The sequence below is a fragment of the Perca flavescens genome, chromosome 7, assembly GCF_004354835.1.
Source record: "Perca flavescens isolate YP-PL-M2 chromosome 7, PFLA_1.0, whole genome shotgun sequence".
Lineage (NCBI taxonomy): Eukaryota > Metazoa > Chordata > Actinopteri > Perciformes > Percidae > Perca > Perca flavescens.
Window position 1 is genome coordinate 971,249 of NC_041337.1, and position 18,861 is coordinate 990,109.

The 18,861-nt window shown below is 44.3% G+C and overlaps 1 protein-coding gene across 4 annotated transcripts in view; it reads right to left on the bottom strand.

Annotated features, from left to right (window-relative positions):
- The window catches only part of lama5 (laminin, alpha 5), a 153,129-nt gene that overhangs the window by 32,991 nt on the left and 101,277 nt on the right, over positions 1-18,861 (bottom strand). For all 4 annotated transcript variants that reach the window (XM_028583486.1, XM_028583485.1, XM_028583484.1 and 1 more), the window contains 19 exons: positions 16,252-16,396; positions 16,028-16,168; positions 15,522-15,683; positions 14,628-14,735; positions 14,386-14,469; positions 10,769-10,999; positions 9,940-10,053; positions 9,679-9,809; positions 9,059-9,139; positions 8,357-8,571; positions 8,050-8,150; positions 7,266-7,449; positions 6,338-6,478; positions 5,973-6,124; positions 5,740-5,850; positions 5,485-5,596; positions 4,620-4,784; positions 1,723-1,919; positions 1,282-1,398 (listed from right to left, as the gene is read on the bottom strand). In XM_028583486.1, coding sequence (XP_028439287.1) covers positions 1,282-1,398; positions 1,723-1,919; positions 4,620-4,784; positions 5,485-5,596; positions 5,740-5,850; positions 5,973-6,124; positions 6,338-6,478; positions 7,266-7,449; positions 8,050-8,150; positions 8,357-8,571; positions 9,059-9,139; positions 9,679-9,809; positions 9,940-10,053; positions 10,769-10,999; positions 14,386-14,469; positions 14,628-14,735; positions 15,522-15,683; positions 16,028-16,168; positions 16,252-16,396 — 2,692 coding nt within the window. The remainder of the gene's footprint in view (positions 1-1,281; positions 1,399-1,722; positions 1,920-4,619; positions 4,785-5,484; positions 5,597-5,739; positions 5,851-5,972; positions 6,125-6,337; positions 6,479-7,265; positions 7,450-8,049; positions 8,151-8,356; positions 8,572-9,058; positions 9,140-9,678; positions 9,810-9,939; positions 10,054-10,768; positions 11,000-14,385; positions 14,470-14,627; positions 14,736-15,521; positions 15,684-16,027; positions 16,169-16,251; positions 16,397-18,861) is intronic.

Sequence of the window (18,861 nt, forward strand, 5' to 3'; positions counted from 1 at the left end):
GAACGATTCGCCATTATGGTCGGTTTGAAATTCTGGAGCAGTCATACCCACGTGACGCGTTCGTTCAATCAGCTGGTGGTTTTAATTTTTTGGGTGACAATACAGATTAGCGCCGCCTGCTGTTATGGAGACGTATTACGTTTCGCGCACGCGCAGAACGCACGCTCAAGTCGGCGTCTCTTCGGTGTGTTCTGAGGCACTTTTTGGACCTCGGGGAGGCAGTCCTTTTCTGCCAATGGTCGGCCGTCGGGTTGGTGTGTCAGAGCTAGAGATGTTCCGATACCGATACCAGTATCGGTATCGGCTCCGATACTGCCTAAAACGCTGGTATCGGTATCGGGAAGTACTGGAGTTTATGCACCGATCCAATACCATGTAATAAAGCCTACGTAAGAAAATCTACGTTAAAGTAGTTTATTTATGTTCTTTTTTTCGTTATAACTGACTGTCAAACTGGAGAATAAAAGAAAGTTCTGGGGTATTCATTGTCTGTGTTTGTTCATGTTTCACAAAGAGTTTAACCTGAGCCAGACCGACAACAAAGATAGAAATCATATCACATCCATACAGGGATAGTAGTATACAGCTGTTAAAACATAATGAAATATATGACACACTGGTATTGGATCGGTACTCGGTATCGGCCGATACGCAGGTTCAGGTATCTTCGGGAAGCAAAAAAGTGGTATCGGGCCATCTCTAGTCAGAGCCTTAAGGCCAACCAATCGAGCTGCTTCGTAAGGCGGGACTTGTCTAGAAGTTGCGTGGGATCCAAAACAAGGCGTAGCCAGTAGTGGAAGAAGTATCCAGAGCCTTCATTTCAGTAAAAGTATTATCCCACACTGTAAAAATACTCTGTTACTACTCTGTTAAGTAAAAGTCCTGCATTGAAAATGTTACTTAAGTAAAAGTATGTAAGTAATATCCAGAAAATGTACTTAAAAGTATAAAAAAGTGGAAAGGATGCAAATGGTCTAATCATTTCAGCTGGACTTGTAGGTTGTTATATTGTTGAATAGTTTAATTTATAATACAACATGATATATTATATATGTTATGTGTACAGAAATTTGATTGTAAAGTAACTAAAGCTGTCGGTATCTTAACTCTAAGTGTTTTCAACATTCCCAAGAGCATCAAAAAATGTATGAACTGAGCCTGAGTTTCTTTTGTCCCTCCGTGTGAAGCTGCTCAGTACATTTATATTTTTAAAGTCTGAATAGCAGGTAAAGCTCGGACATGTTGGCACAATTTCAACTAAATGTTTCCGTTTGTTCTGACCTCTTTGGAGTCGTGCAGCATGGGCACCACGTGGTTGACCTGCGTTATATCGTCTTCAGCCATGTGTAACTGCTCGGTCACCTCCTTCTGCTTCGACAGCAGGTCTCCTATCCTCCTCTGAGAGAGGGGGAGAGAGAGAGAGAGGTAGAGAGAGGGAGGGAAGGAGAGAGAGACTCAATGTCACTTTTCATTAAACTGGAACTGTTTTTTGTGGCAGACTGAGCTTATAGAAAATGTGTATTGTATTGGGATATATAATTAGTTTAAAATGAAAACAAGTGAAACTTAGAATGAATGTAATGTTCTGTTTAGCAGAACAACATTGTCTTGTTCTATCCTATTCAATATATCCTATATTTCTAAGCAGATTTCCGATGCTGTGTTCTATGGTTACAGCCCTACTGCCCTTCCCTCCCTGTTACTCTTGGTTTCCCAGCTCACCTGGTTGTCCTCCAGGGTTTTCTCATTGCCGTTGTTGATCTCTGCGGCTCTGGCCGTGTTGTTCACCGCTTGGTTCAGGGCGTCTCGGAGATCCATCATGTCAGAGTGGAAGCGGGACAGGCGCTCTCGGATACCCTTGGCCAAGTTGCTGTTTTCTCCCTGAAGACCTGCCAACTCCTTGTTGACACGGTCCAACACTAGCAAGGAACAGGAGGGGAACCAAGGATGTCATCACAGTTACAATTTACTTTGACTTTTTTGTTGCGGAAAAGTGTAATTTGTGTCAATTTGCAATAGGTCTGTTTAGTTAGTATACTTAGACCCAAACTGCAGACCCAATTTTTAATCTTTAACCCAAGAGCGTCAATTAGTGACACCAAAGGTCCCGACCCAGAGCGTCAATTAGTGACACCGAAGGTCCCGACCCAGAGATTCAAAAGTGACACCAAAGGTCCCAACCCAGAGATTCAAAAGTGACACCAAAGGTCCCAACCCAGAGATTCAAAAGTGACACCAAAGGTCCCAACCCAGAGATTCAAAAAGTGACACCAAAGGTCCCAATCCAGAGATTCAAAAAGTGATGCCAAAGGTCCCGTCCCAGAGATTCAAAAAGTGACACCAAAGGTCCCAACCCAGAGATTCAAAAAGTGACACCAAAGGTCCCAACCCAGAGATTCAAAAAGTGATGCCAAAGGTCCCGACCCAGAGCGTCAAAAAGTGACGCCAAAGGTCCCGACCCAGTGTCAAAAAGTGACACCAAAGGTCCCAACCCAGAGATTCAAAAGTGACACCAAAGGTCCCAACCCAGAGATTAAAAAAGTGACACCAAAGGTCCCAACCCAGAGATTTAAAAAGTGACACCAAAGGTCCCAACCCAGAGATTCAAAAAGTGATGCCAAAGGTCCCGACCCAGAGATTCAAAAAGTGACGCCAAAGGTCCCGACCCAGTGTCAAAAAGTGACGCCAAAGGTCCCGACCCAGTGTCAAAAAGTGACGCCAAAGGTCCCAACCCAGAGATTCAAAAAGTGATGCCAAAGGTCCCAACCCAGAGATTCAAAAGTGACACCAAAGGTCCCAACCCAGTGTCAAAAAGTGACACCGAAGGTCCCAACCTAGAGATTCAAAAAGTGACGCCAAAGGTCCCAACCCAGAGATTCAAAAAGTGACACCAAAGGTCCCAACCCAGAGATTCAAAAAGTGACACCAAAGGTCCCAACCCAGAGATTCAAAAAGTGATGCCAAAGGTCCCGACCCAGAGCGTCAAAAAGTCACGCCAAAGGTCCCGACCCAGAGCGTCAAAAAGTGACGCCAAAGGTCCCGACCCAGTGTCCAAAAGTGACACCAAAGGTCCCGACCCAGTGTCAAAAAGTGACACCAAAGGTCCCGACCCAGAGATTCAAAAAGTGACGCCAAAGGTCCCGACCCAGTGTCAAAAAGTGACGCCAAAGGTCCCGACCCAGAGATTCAAAAAGTGACACCAAAGGTCCCAACCCAGAGATTCAAAAAGTGACACCAAAGGTCCCAACCCAGAGATTCAAAAAGTGATGCCAAAGGTCCCGACCCAGAGCGTCAAAAAGTGACGCCAAAGGTCCCGACCCAGTGTCAAAAAGTGACGCCAAAGGTCCCGACCCAGTGTCAAAAACTGACGCCAAAAGTCCCAACCCAGAGATTCAAAAGTGACACCAAAGGTCCCAACCCAGAGATTCAAAAAGTGACACCGAAGGTCCCAACCCAGAGATTCAAAAAGTGACGCCAAAGGTCCCAACCCAGAGATTCAAAAAGTGATGCCAAAGGTCCCGACCCAGAGCGTCAAAAAGTCACGCCAAAGGTCCCGACCCAGAGCGTCAAAAAGTGACGCCAAAGGTCCCGACCCAGTGTCCAAAAGTGACACCAAAGGTCCCGACCCAGTGTCAAAAAGTGACACCAAAGGTCCCGACCCAGAGATTCAAAAAGTGACGCCAAAGGTCCCGACCCAGTGTCAAAAAGTGACGCCAAAGGTCCCGACCCAGAGATTCAAAAAGTGACACCAAAGGTCCCAACCCAGAGATTCAAAAAGTGACACCAAAGGTCCCAACCCAGAGATTCAAAAAGTGATGCCAAAGGTCCCGACCCAGAGCGTCAAAAAGTGACGCCAAAGGTCCCGACCCAGAGCGTCAAAAAGTGACGCCAAAGGTCCCGACCCAGAGATTCAAAAAGTGACGCCAAAGGTCCCGACCCAGTGTCCATAAGTGACGCCAAAGGTCCCGACCCAGAGATTCAAAAAGTGACACCAAAGGTCCCAACCCAGAGATTCAAAAAGTGACACCAAAGGTCCCAACCCAGAGATTCAAAAAGTGATGCCAAAGGTCCCGACCCAGAGCGTCAAAAAGTGACGCCAAAGGTCCCGACCCAGTGTCAAAAAGTGACGCCAAAGGTCCCGACCCAGTGTCAAAAAGTGACGCCAAAAGTCCCAACCCAGAGATTCAAAAGTGACACCAAAGGTCCCAACCCAGAGATTCAAAAAGTGACACCGAAGGTCCCAACCCAGAGATTCAAAAAGTGACGCCAAAGGTCCCAACCCAGAGATTCAAAAAGTGACACCAAAGGTCCCAACCCAGAGATTCAAAAGTGACACCAAAGGTCCCAACCCGGAGATTCAAAAAGTGACACCAAAGGTCCCAACCCAGAGATTCAAAAAGTGACGCCAAAGGTCCTGACCAAGCATGTCCAAATATGACGCTGAAGGAGACTTTTTGCGCCACTAACAAACGCTGAAGGCACCTGACCGAGCGTTGCTTTTTGACGTGATGAAACCTTGTTTATCAGCCAACGGTCTGTTCTATGGACAACTTTCATTCCATCAGTATTAACATAGGAAGGACAGCGACGGGTTTGTTTGTCTGAGGGAACGGACTTACATTTGTGAGCCTCGGTCTTCTCTCTGTCAGCCATTTTCTTCTGTCCCACGAAGCTCCGGTACCTCATCTCCCTCAGCATGGCCTGCACCTCCCTCATCTTCCTCTCCCTGTCCCCGTCGTCTTCTGTGTCATTCAGCGAGGAGCGGTTCGCCATCATCATCATGTCTGTAGAAAGCACGTCACAGCTCAATATGTAATAACAACGCACTATGTACTTAATTGTCAAAGATTGTTATTTAAACTCAACTGCCAAACAAATATAAAAATGTAATATGGTGCATTATGTAATAACCAACCAAAATGGATGTATTCATTCATTTTTTATAACATTGTCACGTTTATTTCATGAAATTCTAGCGTGAATCATGGTGACTCAAAATTAGTTTAAAAAATATACACTATTGGTTCAGTAGATAGTATAAGCTTTCATCGGTCAATACACATTACTAAATTACAAATTGCGTTTTTATTACAACATGCGGCAGATTATGACATAATGCGGCTGTGATTACATAATGAAGTATAAATGTATTACATCTTGACGTTTTATTATATAATGCGTTGTTACAAAGCATCACAAACAAATAATCAATCAAGTGTCTGACACAATCCTCTCTCTCAGGTTTCTGACTCAGCATCTCGCCACTGTTGCACTAAATGCTTGCTCTTGGGGGGATTTTTGGGTCTCTGTAAATTATAAAGTGTGGTCTAGACCTAATCTATCTGTGTAACACTATAAATGAAATTGAATTAAATTATTGGTGATGCAGCAACCGATCATTGACTGTTTTCATCAACAGTCTGATTTGATTGTATAACTCTGTTTTGCATTGATTGGTAATGGAGTCATTGTCCTCTGTCTTACTGTTTAAATCCACGGTCATGTTGTTGATGGAGGTCAGCAGGTCCTTGGCCCTCTGGTGTGTGTTAGTGGTACTGTCCCGCAGGCCACCAACCCTGCCGCTCATCACTGTTGCCTGGAAACACACACATTTACAATCTGCTCGTTTCATGCTGCTGAAGGACAAAAACGTTTGTGATGAAAGATGAAGTTTTGCAGAAGTGTTTAAATAAAGACTGGGTGTGTGTAAGTGTGTGTGGTCCTCATCAGTGACCACACCTTGCCCTGCAGTTCATCAATGTCGTCATTGATGTTCATGATCTCAGCCTCCAGCGTGTCGGCCCGACTCCTGCTGTCATCCAGCGTACTGTTGTAGTTCTCTACGGCACGCTAGAACCATGGGAAAATGGGTTTATTATAAAAAAATATACACGACACCAACAGTACAGCAGTCTTACAGGCTTGAGCCACATTGTGTGTGTGTGTGTGTGTGTGTGTGTGTGCGCACTCACAGGGATCTCCTCCACAGACTTGTTGAGACTGTGCAGCTGAGCCCAGGCCATGGAGCTGGCGTTGAGACTGCTCAGCTGACCGGCTACTGAGCTGAAGTTGGCGTTTATTTTGTCCAGATCCTCCAACAGGATGATGACACAGCTGTCACATGCTGCAACAAAACACACACACACACACACACACACACACACACACACACACACACACACTTAATTCCACTTGAGGGTTAGGTGAGATATAACAGTTTTCTGGTATTTCCTCTATCTTTTAAGCACATTTCAACTGTATCATATAACTACATTCAACACATACATTTATCAATTGCTGTCACCCCGTATGTGTGTGTGTGTGTGTATTTTCTTACGTTCACAGTGCATGCCATTTTGCCGCTCTACAGGTACGCTGTGTTTCTGTGAGCAGGTGTCACACTGTTTTCCTGTCATCCCGTCGGGACAGCGGCACTCTCCTGTGCGCGGGTCACAGCGACCTCCTCTGCAGCCGCACTCTGGATAGAGACGAAGGCGTGGAACAGAACCGCCGGGGTCCGTTTAATAAGAACCACTTTTGAATCCGCGGTGAGATTTGATAACAGCAGCAACCGCAGGTCAACGATGAAGGCTACGATCGCATATGACGACTATGGCTCTTCCTTCTGCAACAACTAATATTTTTGGTTCTGCTAGTTCCTACGGCTACTATTAATATGACTACTGCTATTGCTGCTTATGCCACTGCTTCTTACTACTGCTACCTTTACAGCACCTTATTTTGTTCATTCAAATATTGATATTTGGCGCAAGCGTTATCGATTCTTGTATCGCACTAAGAAGGACAGCCATATACTGCCGTGTGGATATTTTGTCCCACCCCAACTTTACTGTACCGGCTGCATCTGGAATTTATCTATGTCTAAGTAAACAAAAGTAGAACATTCCGCTATATTATATTATATATATTGCTTCCCCTGTATCCAACAAATCTGAATCTGAAACCCCAAGAATATGAATGTGTTGATTTTGGCAAAAAGGTATAGCTCTTATCTGGAAGAAAAAGAAAGTGGAGGCACCTACAATCAGTGCTTAGATCAAAAATATGGTGCAATGCATGTCCATGGTAAGATTAACATTTATAGTACAAAACAAATTGGGGGTGTATGAGAAAATCCGGAAACCAAATTCTGTTGTGGGCTGGGACAGGGGGGTTGTGATAAGTTGTAATTGTAATTGCATTAATCAATAACAAAAAGTATAAACAAGTATAGCAGGTTGTGTGGTGGTCATGCATGCACTCACTCTTGCAGCCGTTGGGTCCGTAGTCCCAGTGTCCAGGAGCGCACTGTCTGCAGCTGGGCCCGTTGACCCCGGGCCGACAGGCACACTGACCGCTCCGCGGGTCGCACGGCTGGACCAGCGCTGCAGAGGCGTCGCAGTCGCACGGGCGACAGCCGGAGCACGAGTCAAAGCCAAACCGGGCGTCCTGGGATGGAGAACAGATTCAGGCAGACTGTCGTAGAGGAGTCGCTCCACAAAAAGACAATCCTTTCTGTCCTCAGACAGGGGACGTTTGAGCCATGCATATTACAACTGAGTTCTTCCTGAAATCACAGGTCATGTTACAGTAATAACTAATGCTGTCTCCTGACCATTTGTATGGAAAACATAACCCTTTGACGCTATGGCAGTTTGAGCTTTGCGGTATGAGTTAATGTTAGACTTCCTCTGTGACAGGCAGGCACCACACTACAGTTCACTCTGCCCTGGTGACTGACTGACAGGCTGGAGGTTGTAGGGCAAGGCATACAGTGCAGTGTGAGAAATAATAATAATAATTATTAGATAGTTTTTAGGGTTAGGGTTTAGGAGTGGTTTTATTTTGTGTGGTGTGTAAAATCTTCTAAATACATCAAATCAAAATGTTCTTTGGAATTATCTTTACAACTGAAATACATTTTTTGTTATTACAAAGAGAAAGTACTGAAAAAAGGTACCGTTGGGTACTGGAACCGAACTCCAGGTACCGGTACCGGGGGAAAAGTGAACGGTACCCAGCCCTAAGAAGAAGCCGTGCAGCTCTTACCTCACAGCGGTCGCAGAGCGCTCCGGTGACTCCCGCCTTGCAGCGACACTGTCCAGTGTGAGGGTCACATGACTCGGTGCCACACGGAGAGCACTTACATTCTGCAGTAAAGAAAAGAAAGAACAAACTCAACTTTTTTCATTTGCTGATGACACAACTTTTGACTTCCAACTCTTTGTCTCGCATTAATCCCACCATCCTAACTTTGGATCCCTTCACTCAGGTGAAGCTTTGACTCAATCAATCAGATGAACTCATGAATGTGTCTGGTGAACTGTGGCTGCACCGAGCTCGAGGCTGAACTCACTGGTGCAGTTTTTGGCGGCGACGGCGTCCCCGTAGTAGCCGGGAGCGCAGATGTCGCAGTGAGGCCCGGCTGTGTTGTGCATGCAGCCGAGACACTCGCCGGTCAGCGGGTGGCAGTCGGTGAACAGCATGTTGGGGTCCGTGTTACCGTGGCAATGGCACAGCTGGCACCTGCTGCCGAGCACCATGGGATTGCCATAGTAACCGGGGGCACACCTGTTAAGAGGGAGATATTTAATGACACGTATCTGCAACAATGTTCTCCTTTATCGTACTTAAATATAAAACCTTTTTCATGTGAACGTCCTTATATATATATTTATTTATTTATTTGATTATTATAGGATGCAATTGGTGACGTTGAAATCTTTATTTGAAGATTTTAGTGACATATTGAGCTAAAATGTTAACTGAGTCCTCATGTTATCCAATAAGAATCCAGTACACTGCCATTGTAGTTACTACATAAGGGGAGACACTACAGGCAAACATTTGTTTTAATTTTGAGGTTTCGGGCTATTTTGCTTCCTTAACTAACTTGGAACCCATGTGTTAGTAACCTCTAGGTTGATTTTGCACCGGAATTGTCCTTTAATCCCCGGGGGGAGATTAGGTAATGAAGCTGATGATGTGGTCAAAAGAAAGAAACTAAACGTATTAATCGTGCGTAACTTTTGTCACTGTGTTCAGGAAGCTGCGTTACCTTTCACAGTGCGGTCCGGCGTAGCCCGGCATGCACAGACACTGCATCCTGTCGACTTTCTGCATGCAGCCCTCTGCAAAGCTGCACACGGAGACCAGAACAAGCAGTTAAAACAGGATTGCGGCCCAGTGGGCTCAGTGGTCAGCACTTGTGCCTCACAGAAAGTAGGCACTGCAGAGTCCACCGAGGTCGGGGCCTTTCTGTGGGGGGTTGGCACGTTCTCCCTGCGTTTGCTGTGGGTTTCCTCAGGGGGCTCGGGTGTTCTCCCACCATAAAGACATGCATGCTGGGTAACTAGGACTACAGTTGCAAATTAGTCATCTGGCTGACACTGGCATATTCACAGAATCGTTGATTAATTGCCTGAAACGTCCGTTGTGTGGCAATACACTTGAAATCAATCAACCAATCAATCAAATGTGAATGCTGTCCAAGTAGCTTTGTTCGTGATTATTATTATGTTTCGGATCCAGCACTCAGCCTTCAACGCTTTCTAAGTATCTACGTGAGCTGAGCATGTCCAGTCCTATTTTTTTATTCCTAATAAAATAAATACATCTTGAATTACATGACAAAAGTAATAAGAAAGCCTGAAGAAAAAGAGATTGCCATGTACTGACTTGTTGGATGGGACCCTCAGTGGGCAGGGACAACTGGAGCACGCCACCGCCTGTCCGTCAAGACTGTTGTTGCCAAGGAAACCGCCCAGGCAACTCTCGCAGTGGTCGCCGGCAGTGTTGTGCTGGCAGTTCTGACAGACGGAGAGAATAAAACGGCGACACACGATGAACTAACTTATCACTGAAGGGGAGAGATACCACGAAGGACAGAGAGGTTTGTGCGTGTGTCAACGGATTCATCTTTACTAAAAAGTGCCTCACCAAACAGATTCCAGATCCATCCAGACAGCGGTCCGAGTGGCCGTTACAGTTGCAGGGAACACACTTCCCCAGGAACAGGCCGATGGTGTCTCTGTAGTAACCTGGAGCACATTTCTAAAGAGAGGAAGAGAGTAACATTAAGCTATTCATACTGCTTCAGCTGCTTTCCCCACGCATGTTCAACTCTTATCTACGGATTCAAACTTTACGTTTTGAACATGTTCAAATCCGCTGATTGAGATTTTTTACTTGGATCAACCTTAGTCTCGCATTGCCAGACCTTCCTCCACAGCTCTGCGGAGGAGGAGGGTCTGACTAGTCCACACATTCCAGGATGGGAGAAAAACGTGCTCTGGTTTATTGGCATTTCTGTAAACCAATCACAATCGTCTTGGGCGGTGCTAAGCTCCAGATGGAGCCACGGTGCCTCTTCTAAATAGTCTCAGGAAGGAACTTGTTTTGGTGGAACGTGTACGTTCAAAAGTAGTTTTAGTCGTGCGAGAGAAACCTCAGATTGGACAGATAGTCTAGCTAGCTGTCTGGATTTACCCTGCAGAGATCTGAGGAGCAGTTAACCATAGTCCTCACAAATCCACCGGAGGTTAGAACGCCAACACAGAGTGTGTTGGTCAACTAATCAATGAATCGACTAAGTGATTCAGGTCGACATGTATGGGACAGAGTTTTTGATTCAGAGTTTTGTTCAGTTAGGTTACAAATGAAATGCACCGTCTCATGTTTCTACAAACACACAGCAATTCCCTCCAAAGACACTAGGTAGTGAGAAGGCATTACGATACGTTTGGGAAACACGGTCCTGGTCCCTCACCTGACAGGAGTCTCCCAGGTAATTGGCGGGACACATGCAGATCTCCACGTTGTTGGCATGGCGACCAGCGAGCAGGTTCTCGGCGGCCTCCAGCACGGCGCCGCGGAGCGACACGGAGTGGGCCGACTGGGAGTGCAAGGCTCGGATCTGCAGGGACTCCAGACCCACCAGGACCATCATCAGCTCCTCCCGAGACACAGAGTTACCGGTCTGAGCGTGCCGGAAACTTCCCTGGGAGGAGAGGAACCAAGTAGAGATGTTCTGATACAGATACCATTATGGGAACACCTCCGATACCGCTTAAAATGCTAGAATCAGTATCAGAGTTTACACACTGATCAGATCCCACGTAATTTAGCCCCGAAGAAAATCAACTTTGAAATAGTTAATAGTTTCCTCAAGGGTCTGTCCTTGGGCCGCTACTTTTTTCAATGTACCTGCTGCCTCTTGGGTCAATTCTCAGAAGTCATAATGTTTTGTTCAATTTTTATGCTGACGACTGCCAAATATATGTACCACTAAGTCAGTCAAAAACTCTTTTAGAGTGTCTAAATGAAGTGAAAGCATGGATGGCTATGCATTTTTTGTATTTAAATGAGAGCAAAACTGAGTTTGTGTTAATTGCTTCTAGTGACTCGGCTGCTGCGGTTCCTGTTGACGTAGGTTGTCTAACCGGACACATTAGCCCTGTGGTTACTAAACTGGGTGTCAAGTTGGACGGTCGTTTAAAACTTGATGCGCAGATTGGTGCAGTGGTGAAGACCGGCTTCTTCCAGCTGAGGCAACTAGCCAAAGTAAAACCGGTTCTATCTAGACAGGATTTTGAAATTTTAATCCATGCTTTTATCACCACTCGTTTAGATTATTGCAATGCACTTTATACTGGTATTAGCAAATCTAACATGGCACGATTACAGCTAGTCCAAAATGCAGCTGCTCGTCTTTTAACTGGAACTAGAAAATTTGACCATATTACACCCATCCTCCAATCACTCCACTGGCTCCCTGTGCACTTTCGCACTGATTTTAAAATTCTGTTATTTGTTTTTAAATGTCTGCATGGCCTGGCCCCCCAGTACCTGTCTAATCTGCTCGTGCCCTACACCCCCTCTCGTTTGCTCCGGTCGGCTGACCAGGCACTACTGGTCGTCCCCAAGACCAAACGTAAATCCAGAGGTGACCGTGCGTTTGCCGTGGCAGCTCCGAGACTCTGGAACGAGCTGCCTTTACACATCAAACTGACTGAGTCTCTTGGTGTTTTTAAATCTCGTCTTAAAACTCATTTATTTTCTTTGGCTTTTAACTCAGTTTGAGGGTTGACTTTGAGTTTTGTATTGCTGTATTCATTTTTATTGTTTTATTAATATTGTGTTGGGCCTCTGTTGTATGTTATTGTTTATTCATAGACTGTGTTCAGCACTTTGGTCAACAGTGTTGTTTTTAAAGTGCTTTATAAATAAAGGTGGATTGGATTGGATTGGATTAAAGATCCCATGGCATGAAAATTTCACTTTATGAGGTTTTAACATTAATATGAGTTCCCCCAGCCTGCCTATGGTCCCCCAGTGACTAGAAATGGTGATAGGTGTAAACCGAGCCCTGGGTATCCTGCTCTGCCTTTGAGAAAATGAAAGCTCAGATGGGCCAATCATGAATCTTCTCCTTATGAGGTCATAAGGAGAAGATTCCTGATTACCTCCCCTTCATCTGCTTTACCCATGGCAAGTTGGTCAAGGCCACACCCCCAGCTTCCCACTAAGGCCTATATAAAAGAGACTTCAGATACAGTATTAGGGGACCACTAAGGTCTATATAAAAGAGACTTCAGATACAGTATTAGGGGACCACTAAGGTCTATATAAAAGAGACTTCAGATACAGTATTAGGGGACCACTAAGGTCTATATATAAGAGACTTCAGATACAGTATTAGGGGACAACTAAGGTTTATATAAAAGAGACTTCAGATACAGTATTAGGGACCACTAAGGTCTATATAAAAGAGACTTCAGATACAGTATTAGGGGACCACTAAAGTCTATATATAAGAGACTTCAGATACAGTATTAGGGGACCACTAAGGTCTATATAAAAGAGACTTCAGATACAGTATTAGGGACCACTAAGGTCTATATAAAAGAGATTTCAGATACAGTATTAGGGACCACTAAGGTCTATATAAAAGAGACTTCAAATACAGTATTAGGTACCACTAAGGTCTATATAAAAGAGACTTCAGATACAGTATTAGGGGACCACTAAGGTCTATATAAAAGAGATTTCAGATACAGTATTAGGGGACCACTAAGGTCTATATAAAAGAGACTTCAGATACAGTATTAGGGGACTACTAAGGTCTATATAAAAGAGATTTCAGATACAGTATTAGGGACCACTAAGGTCTATATAAAAGCATGCAAAAGCAGCAGGTCATGGGACCTTTAACTTATGTTCTTTTTCCGTTATGTCTTGCTGTCAAACTGGATAATCAAAGAATGTATTACAGCGTTCATTGTTCAAAAGTATAACAACAAGGATAGAAATCATATCACATCCATACAGGGATAGTAGTATACAGCTGTTAAAACATAGTAAAATATATGACACGCTGGTATGGGATCGGTACGCGTTATCGGCTGATACGCAGGTTCAGGTGTCGGGAAGCAAAAAATTGTATTGGAGCATCTCTAGAACAAACATTAGGCTGATTGTTTTTTTATTTCCATGTGATTTTACAGCTTGTTCTTAAATAAAGTATTCGGTCTTCTCTCACAAGCTTGGCAAAGAAAGAAATCAGCCACAAAAAAGGGTTCGTTTCTTGAAGCATAACTCAGAAGATATCAAAAATAGAGGTTGTTTTACGTAGTAAAAAATACATCCCGTATGTCCTTATGAACAGCACAATAAAACCAAAAATGAACCTTTTTCTCACATAAAACATTTCTGGTTAGCTTAAGTTTGGGCTTTAGACTTTTCTTCATTCCACAACGACCCATCAAGGAGGTCCATAGGCAAAGTTACATATAATAAACTAAAAATAATATGCAAATCGGCAGCTCAGCCATTTTTAAGTATGCATCAAAACTATGGAACGCCCTACCCAAGGCTGGAAGAGATGCAAGCTCCGTGAACCTTATTAACGACAAATAAAATAGTAGAGTAATAGAGTATTTTAATTAACTGTCACCCTTTGTTCATTAGAGTACCATAGTTTACAGGTTTTATTGTACATTTTTCTTTTCCCTTGTTTTATTTTACTCTTCCACATATGATATTTTGAAAAGAGGGTTAACTTAGGGGCCTTCCACACTACATGAAGCTGTACTATAGTCATTATTATTACACATGAGCAGCTCTAGATGGCGTTGGGCGACAGGATGATACTGTATGACCTGAGGTCACACGGATAACTAATGAATTTGGAGCTCTGGTTTCCATCTCAGGAAAAAAAGGATTTGCCTCCGGTTATAAAAAAGAAAAGTATGACACAATATTTTGGAAAAAAGGGAACATCCGACAAGTTGCTGCAAGCCTGTGTTGTAAAACTCATCTTGTGACATAAATCTGTGGGCTTGTGCTTGATTTATTAGCTGAAAGGCCCCATGAGGCCATGTTTACCTCGACCATGTGAACTATCCCCAGGTGAGGCTCTTCAGGTGACGAGTACTCTCTCTCCATGAACACCAGGCTCATCTGGTTACCCTGCAGCAGGAAACACCACGGTGACAAGGCTGGGGGGAGGGGGCGGGGGGTGTCTGTGTGTGTGTGTCTGTGTGTGTGTGTGTGTGTGTGTGTGTGTGTGTGTGTGTGTGTGTGTGTGTGTGTGTGTGTGTGTGTGTGTGTGTGTGTGTGTGTGTTACCTTGAGAATGATATCAGGCCTGGAGGCCTCTGCGGGCAGAGACAACACATCTCCTCTCATGGTCTGAGTGTGGAGACGATACCTCAGATAACCTCCATAGGATGACACCTGGGGAAACAGGGATAGATGGGAGGGTTAGGAGATATTAAGATGAAAGGAAAAAAAATAAAAAATAAAAGGAGATGAACAGCAATGAGGCAGGAGGTAATACTTGTTATAAAGCGTTAAGCATAAAGAGACAGGAAAGCAGACAGAGATTGAATCTCATGATATTGCATCAACAATGGATTACATTCAGACAGTACAGTCAAACAGAAGCAAGATCCAAGGCCTGTGAAAGATAAAACGCCCCTTCTGTCCATGGTTACTGTGCAGGTTTTGGCAAAAGCCCGCATTTGAAGCTGGTTTATGGAGCGTGACGGGACTTCGGCCTGCAGATTGGTTGATGCTGGGGGATTCTCAAAAAGAAAGCTGTCGATTTAAACGTCTAGACCAAACGCTGATCTGTATCCAAACACCTCGTCTGAGTCTCTGGATAAAGATGTGGGATCATTGTGTGTGTGTGTGTGTATACTCTAACGTACAGTAAGGTGTGTGTGAGTTGGGACCAAGCCCCAGGTTGTGTATCTCGTGTTTTTTTTATCAATGCATTTAAGTGATGCGGGGAAGTTACATTTATCAGGTACATTTGTCCATATTAATGTTATTTTAAGAGTTATATATATTTGAATACATCATACCACGCCTAATCGCAAGTCATTTTGCACAACACAAGACAAATTATGTCTCTTCAGGCTCCATCTTTTTTTTGGAAGTCACATTTGAGGGGAAAAAAAGAGTATCAAACATCACTTCTGTTTTCGTTGCTGACTTAACGGGTGGTACTGCTCTCACCTTGTCTCCCAGGTAGGTCTTGGGTGCGTGCCAGTGGAGGTCCTGGTAGACATCGGGCACGTCGCTGAGGTCGGCCTCTACCAGGTCCTGATCCGGGTACACTGCGACCGGGACTTCCTGTCTGTCTGCGCTGAGCAACACCCAGCCCTCCATGTTCATCACCTACACCCCACAGAGGGAAGAGACACAGGCCTTCTTTGTTTCTGTCATTTCTCAAGGCAACATTTCACTAATAATACAGACTAATAACTAAAAATAAAGAATATTAAAGGACAATTCCGGCGCAAAATGAACCTAGGGGTTAATAACACATGGGTACCGAGTCGAACGTTCTCTGGGATATGTTTTCATCAGCTTCTCCATAGTGAAGATCTGCTGTTTTGTATCAGTAAAGATGTCACCTTGGGCTCTGGGAGACTCATATTCCTGCCATGTTATAGACAAAGACACTAACTGATTCCTCATTGGTAGCAGCCCACATAACCAAAAAAGGTCTGAGCGAGTACCTCGATGCGTCTCTTGTCAGAGCTGCGACAGCGGTCGGTGGCTCCGAAGCAGAAGCAGCTGGTGCAGCCCTTTGGGTTGGTTGGGTCCAAATGGAACGTACCAACTCTGCACTGATCGCATCGGGAACCCTGGACATTCTCCTATAGGACGAGGACACACAGCATGTTAGGACACACTGTAAGGCAAGGAGGACGTGTGTGTGTGTGTGTGTGTGTTGTCCCACCTTGCAGAGACACTGTCCCGTGAAGGAGTCACACACTTCCTCTTCGGTTCCTGCCTCGTTGCAGTCACATGGCCTGCAGTTGGGGTAGCCATAGAAACCGGGAGCGCAGCGGTCACACTGTCGGCCGACGACGTTGTTCTTACAGCTGTAAAAAAATAAAGTAATTATCTTCGTATCTATCTGAATGATCTTATTTGGTCTATTGGTCAAATGTAAATCTCTGTTCCTCAGTCTTTGAATAAAGCTACAAACTTTGACTTATATGGATAAATGCTAGAATCTAGTCACCGAACGAAACTGGCGTCAACACTTAAGTTAGCATGTAGCTAGCTTAGGTAGATAGCTAGCTAGCCTCGAAGAGTTATGGTTAGGGTTAGGTTAAAAGACCAAAACGCGTTTGTTGCTGGGTTCAGGGCACATCTTCAGCTCGCCAGTGCGGCTTTGTCGAGCAAAGTGCGGCGAAACGCCGTCATGGCGCAAGCCTTTGGTAACAAAGGGTTTCAGTGCGCAGCTGTGCTGTTGCCTTTGGTCTGAAAGGCCCTTTAAGGTTACATATTAGGTGAGTCACACCGTTTTTGCCACGTTTGGCCTCATATTCTTTCTCTAGTCTACAACGTCACGTTTTGGCAGGGTTCAAATAACCGTCTATGTATTGACGCCCGTGTCAATCCGTGTCTTTATGTGCTGAAATGTAGTTCACTCTTGCAGGAGATGACGGGAATGCCTGATTAATCATGAACTTTTTGGCTCGTTAAGATACACTGTTAGCCGACTGCAGGGTAAATGCAACTGTGTGTGTTAATGCCATGCAGGTGCCGGAATCTTCAGTGATGAGAGCTTTACATCCATGTCTTGTCCGAACACGTATCTGTGTGTGAGTGAGTGAGTGAGTGAGTGAGTGAGTGAGTGAGTGTGTGTGTGTGTGTGTGTGTGTGTGTGTGTGTGTGTGTGTGTGTTCATAAGGGGGGAATGATAGCGTTTTAAGATATCTTGAATTCCTTGAAGCTTACAGCAAAGCAACAAAACAACAACTGGAAGACAGGAAAGAGCGAAGTGGTGACAAGATGGGAAAATCAAAAAAAAAGTTGGCAGATGGTTTGGATTTTATAGAAATTTACAGATACATTTATAGAAAGAAAGACAGAAACAAATGGAGAGACATATTGAGAGAGAGACAGAGAGGGGCGACAGGCAGAGAATGAGGCAGATAGCTACAGTGTTTTGGCTGTAGTCATCTGCCTACAATACGTGAAAATAGCGCTCTCGATGTATGGAATAATGTGAAAAAGCCAGCTGAAATACTGTATGCTGCGGTCAGTGTCACTCAGGGTCTGGAATGTTTAGCTTAAAAGGAACATTTTGTGGAATACACATATTCACTTTCTTGTGCTGCCTGCACGATCTGATATGTGCATAAATATGTAGTAGAAAACGTGATACTACACTATTTGTACCAGGCAGCATATTTTTGTAGGCTACATTTTATGATATTCATTATGCCGTTCACGGCGGGTCTGTTTTATAAAGATATTTAAATGAAGTACTTATTGTCACTGATCCAAAACCGCATATCGACGTCCGTTACACCTTGGCGACATTGTTATTTTTGTGACATGTAGTGTGGGGATGTTGTGATGTTTTTAAATGTAGCTTACACTATGCATTACGAGATGTTTACGTGGTTGCCAATCCAAAATAATAAAGGAGTTGTTACGTTACATGAACATACACCATTTTGGCTACATGTGGAATGAAGTCTGAGTCTTTCTGTCACTGCACACCTTCAGTTTCCTCCACACTCCCCTTTGCGAGGAAAGTGTCGTAAACAGGATTATCATCTGTGTATGCGCGAACATCTTGCGCATGTCGGATTGCGCAGGCAGCACAGATCGCGTACCCACAATAACTACTGGCTGTCGGCACATTCACATGCTGCCTCCCCCCTCCCCACCTAATATCATCTGTCGCCGCCTGTTGCTGATTGGCTGGAACAGTGTTTTGTTGCCCGTGCACTCCTTTCTGTTTGTTTTCCATTTACACAGCCAGGGTTTATGTATTAACACTGGAACTTTTTTTTCAGCGCACACAGAAAACAGACTTCTACTATTCACTGAATTTGACAAAAAGTGTATTGGATTAACATCGCTTACTATATCTTTAAGGAGACCCTAGAGCAGCGTTTCTCAAATGGGGGTACACGTTGGGTAATTTTGAGTACTGCAGGGGGTACTTGAGATTTTTTTAAATGTTAATTTAAAAAAAAATCAGTCATGCATTAATCCTAAAATAATTACAGACTATTGTACTGAATTAATTTAGTAATTCTAAACATTTTAGCCTTTTTTCAGTTACAATATTGTTGTTTCAGAACATGACTGTATTATGCCTTTTTTATATAGCTTTAGGCATTTTTGTGGGGGTCAAGAGGTACTTAGATGACAACATATTTCAAAAGGGGTACATTAATGAAAGAAGTTTGAAAACCACTGCCCTAAAGGGAGGGCACTTCATCAAGTTTTCTGCATTAAGGACACCCTAGAGCGAGGGCCCAACCTTATGTTTTCTCCATTTAAGACACACTAGAGGGCACTTTTGCTGCGTTTTTTTTCC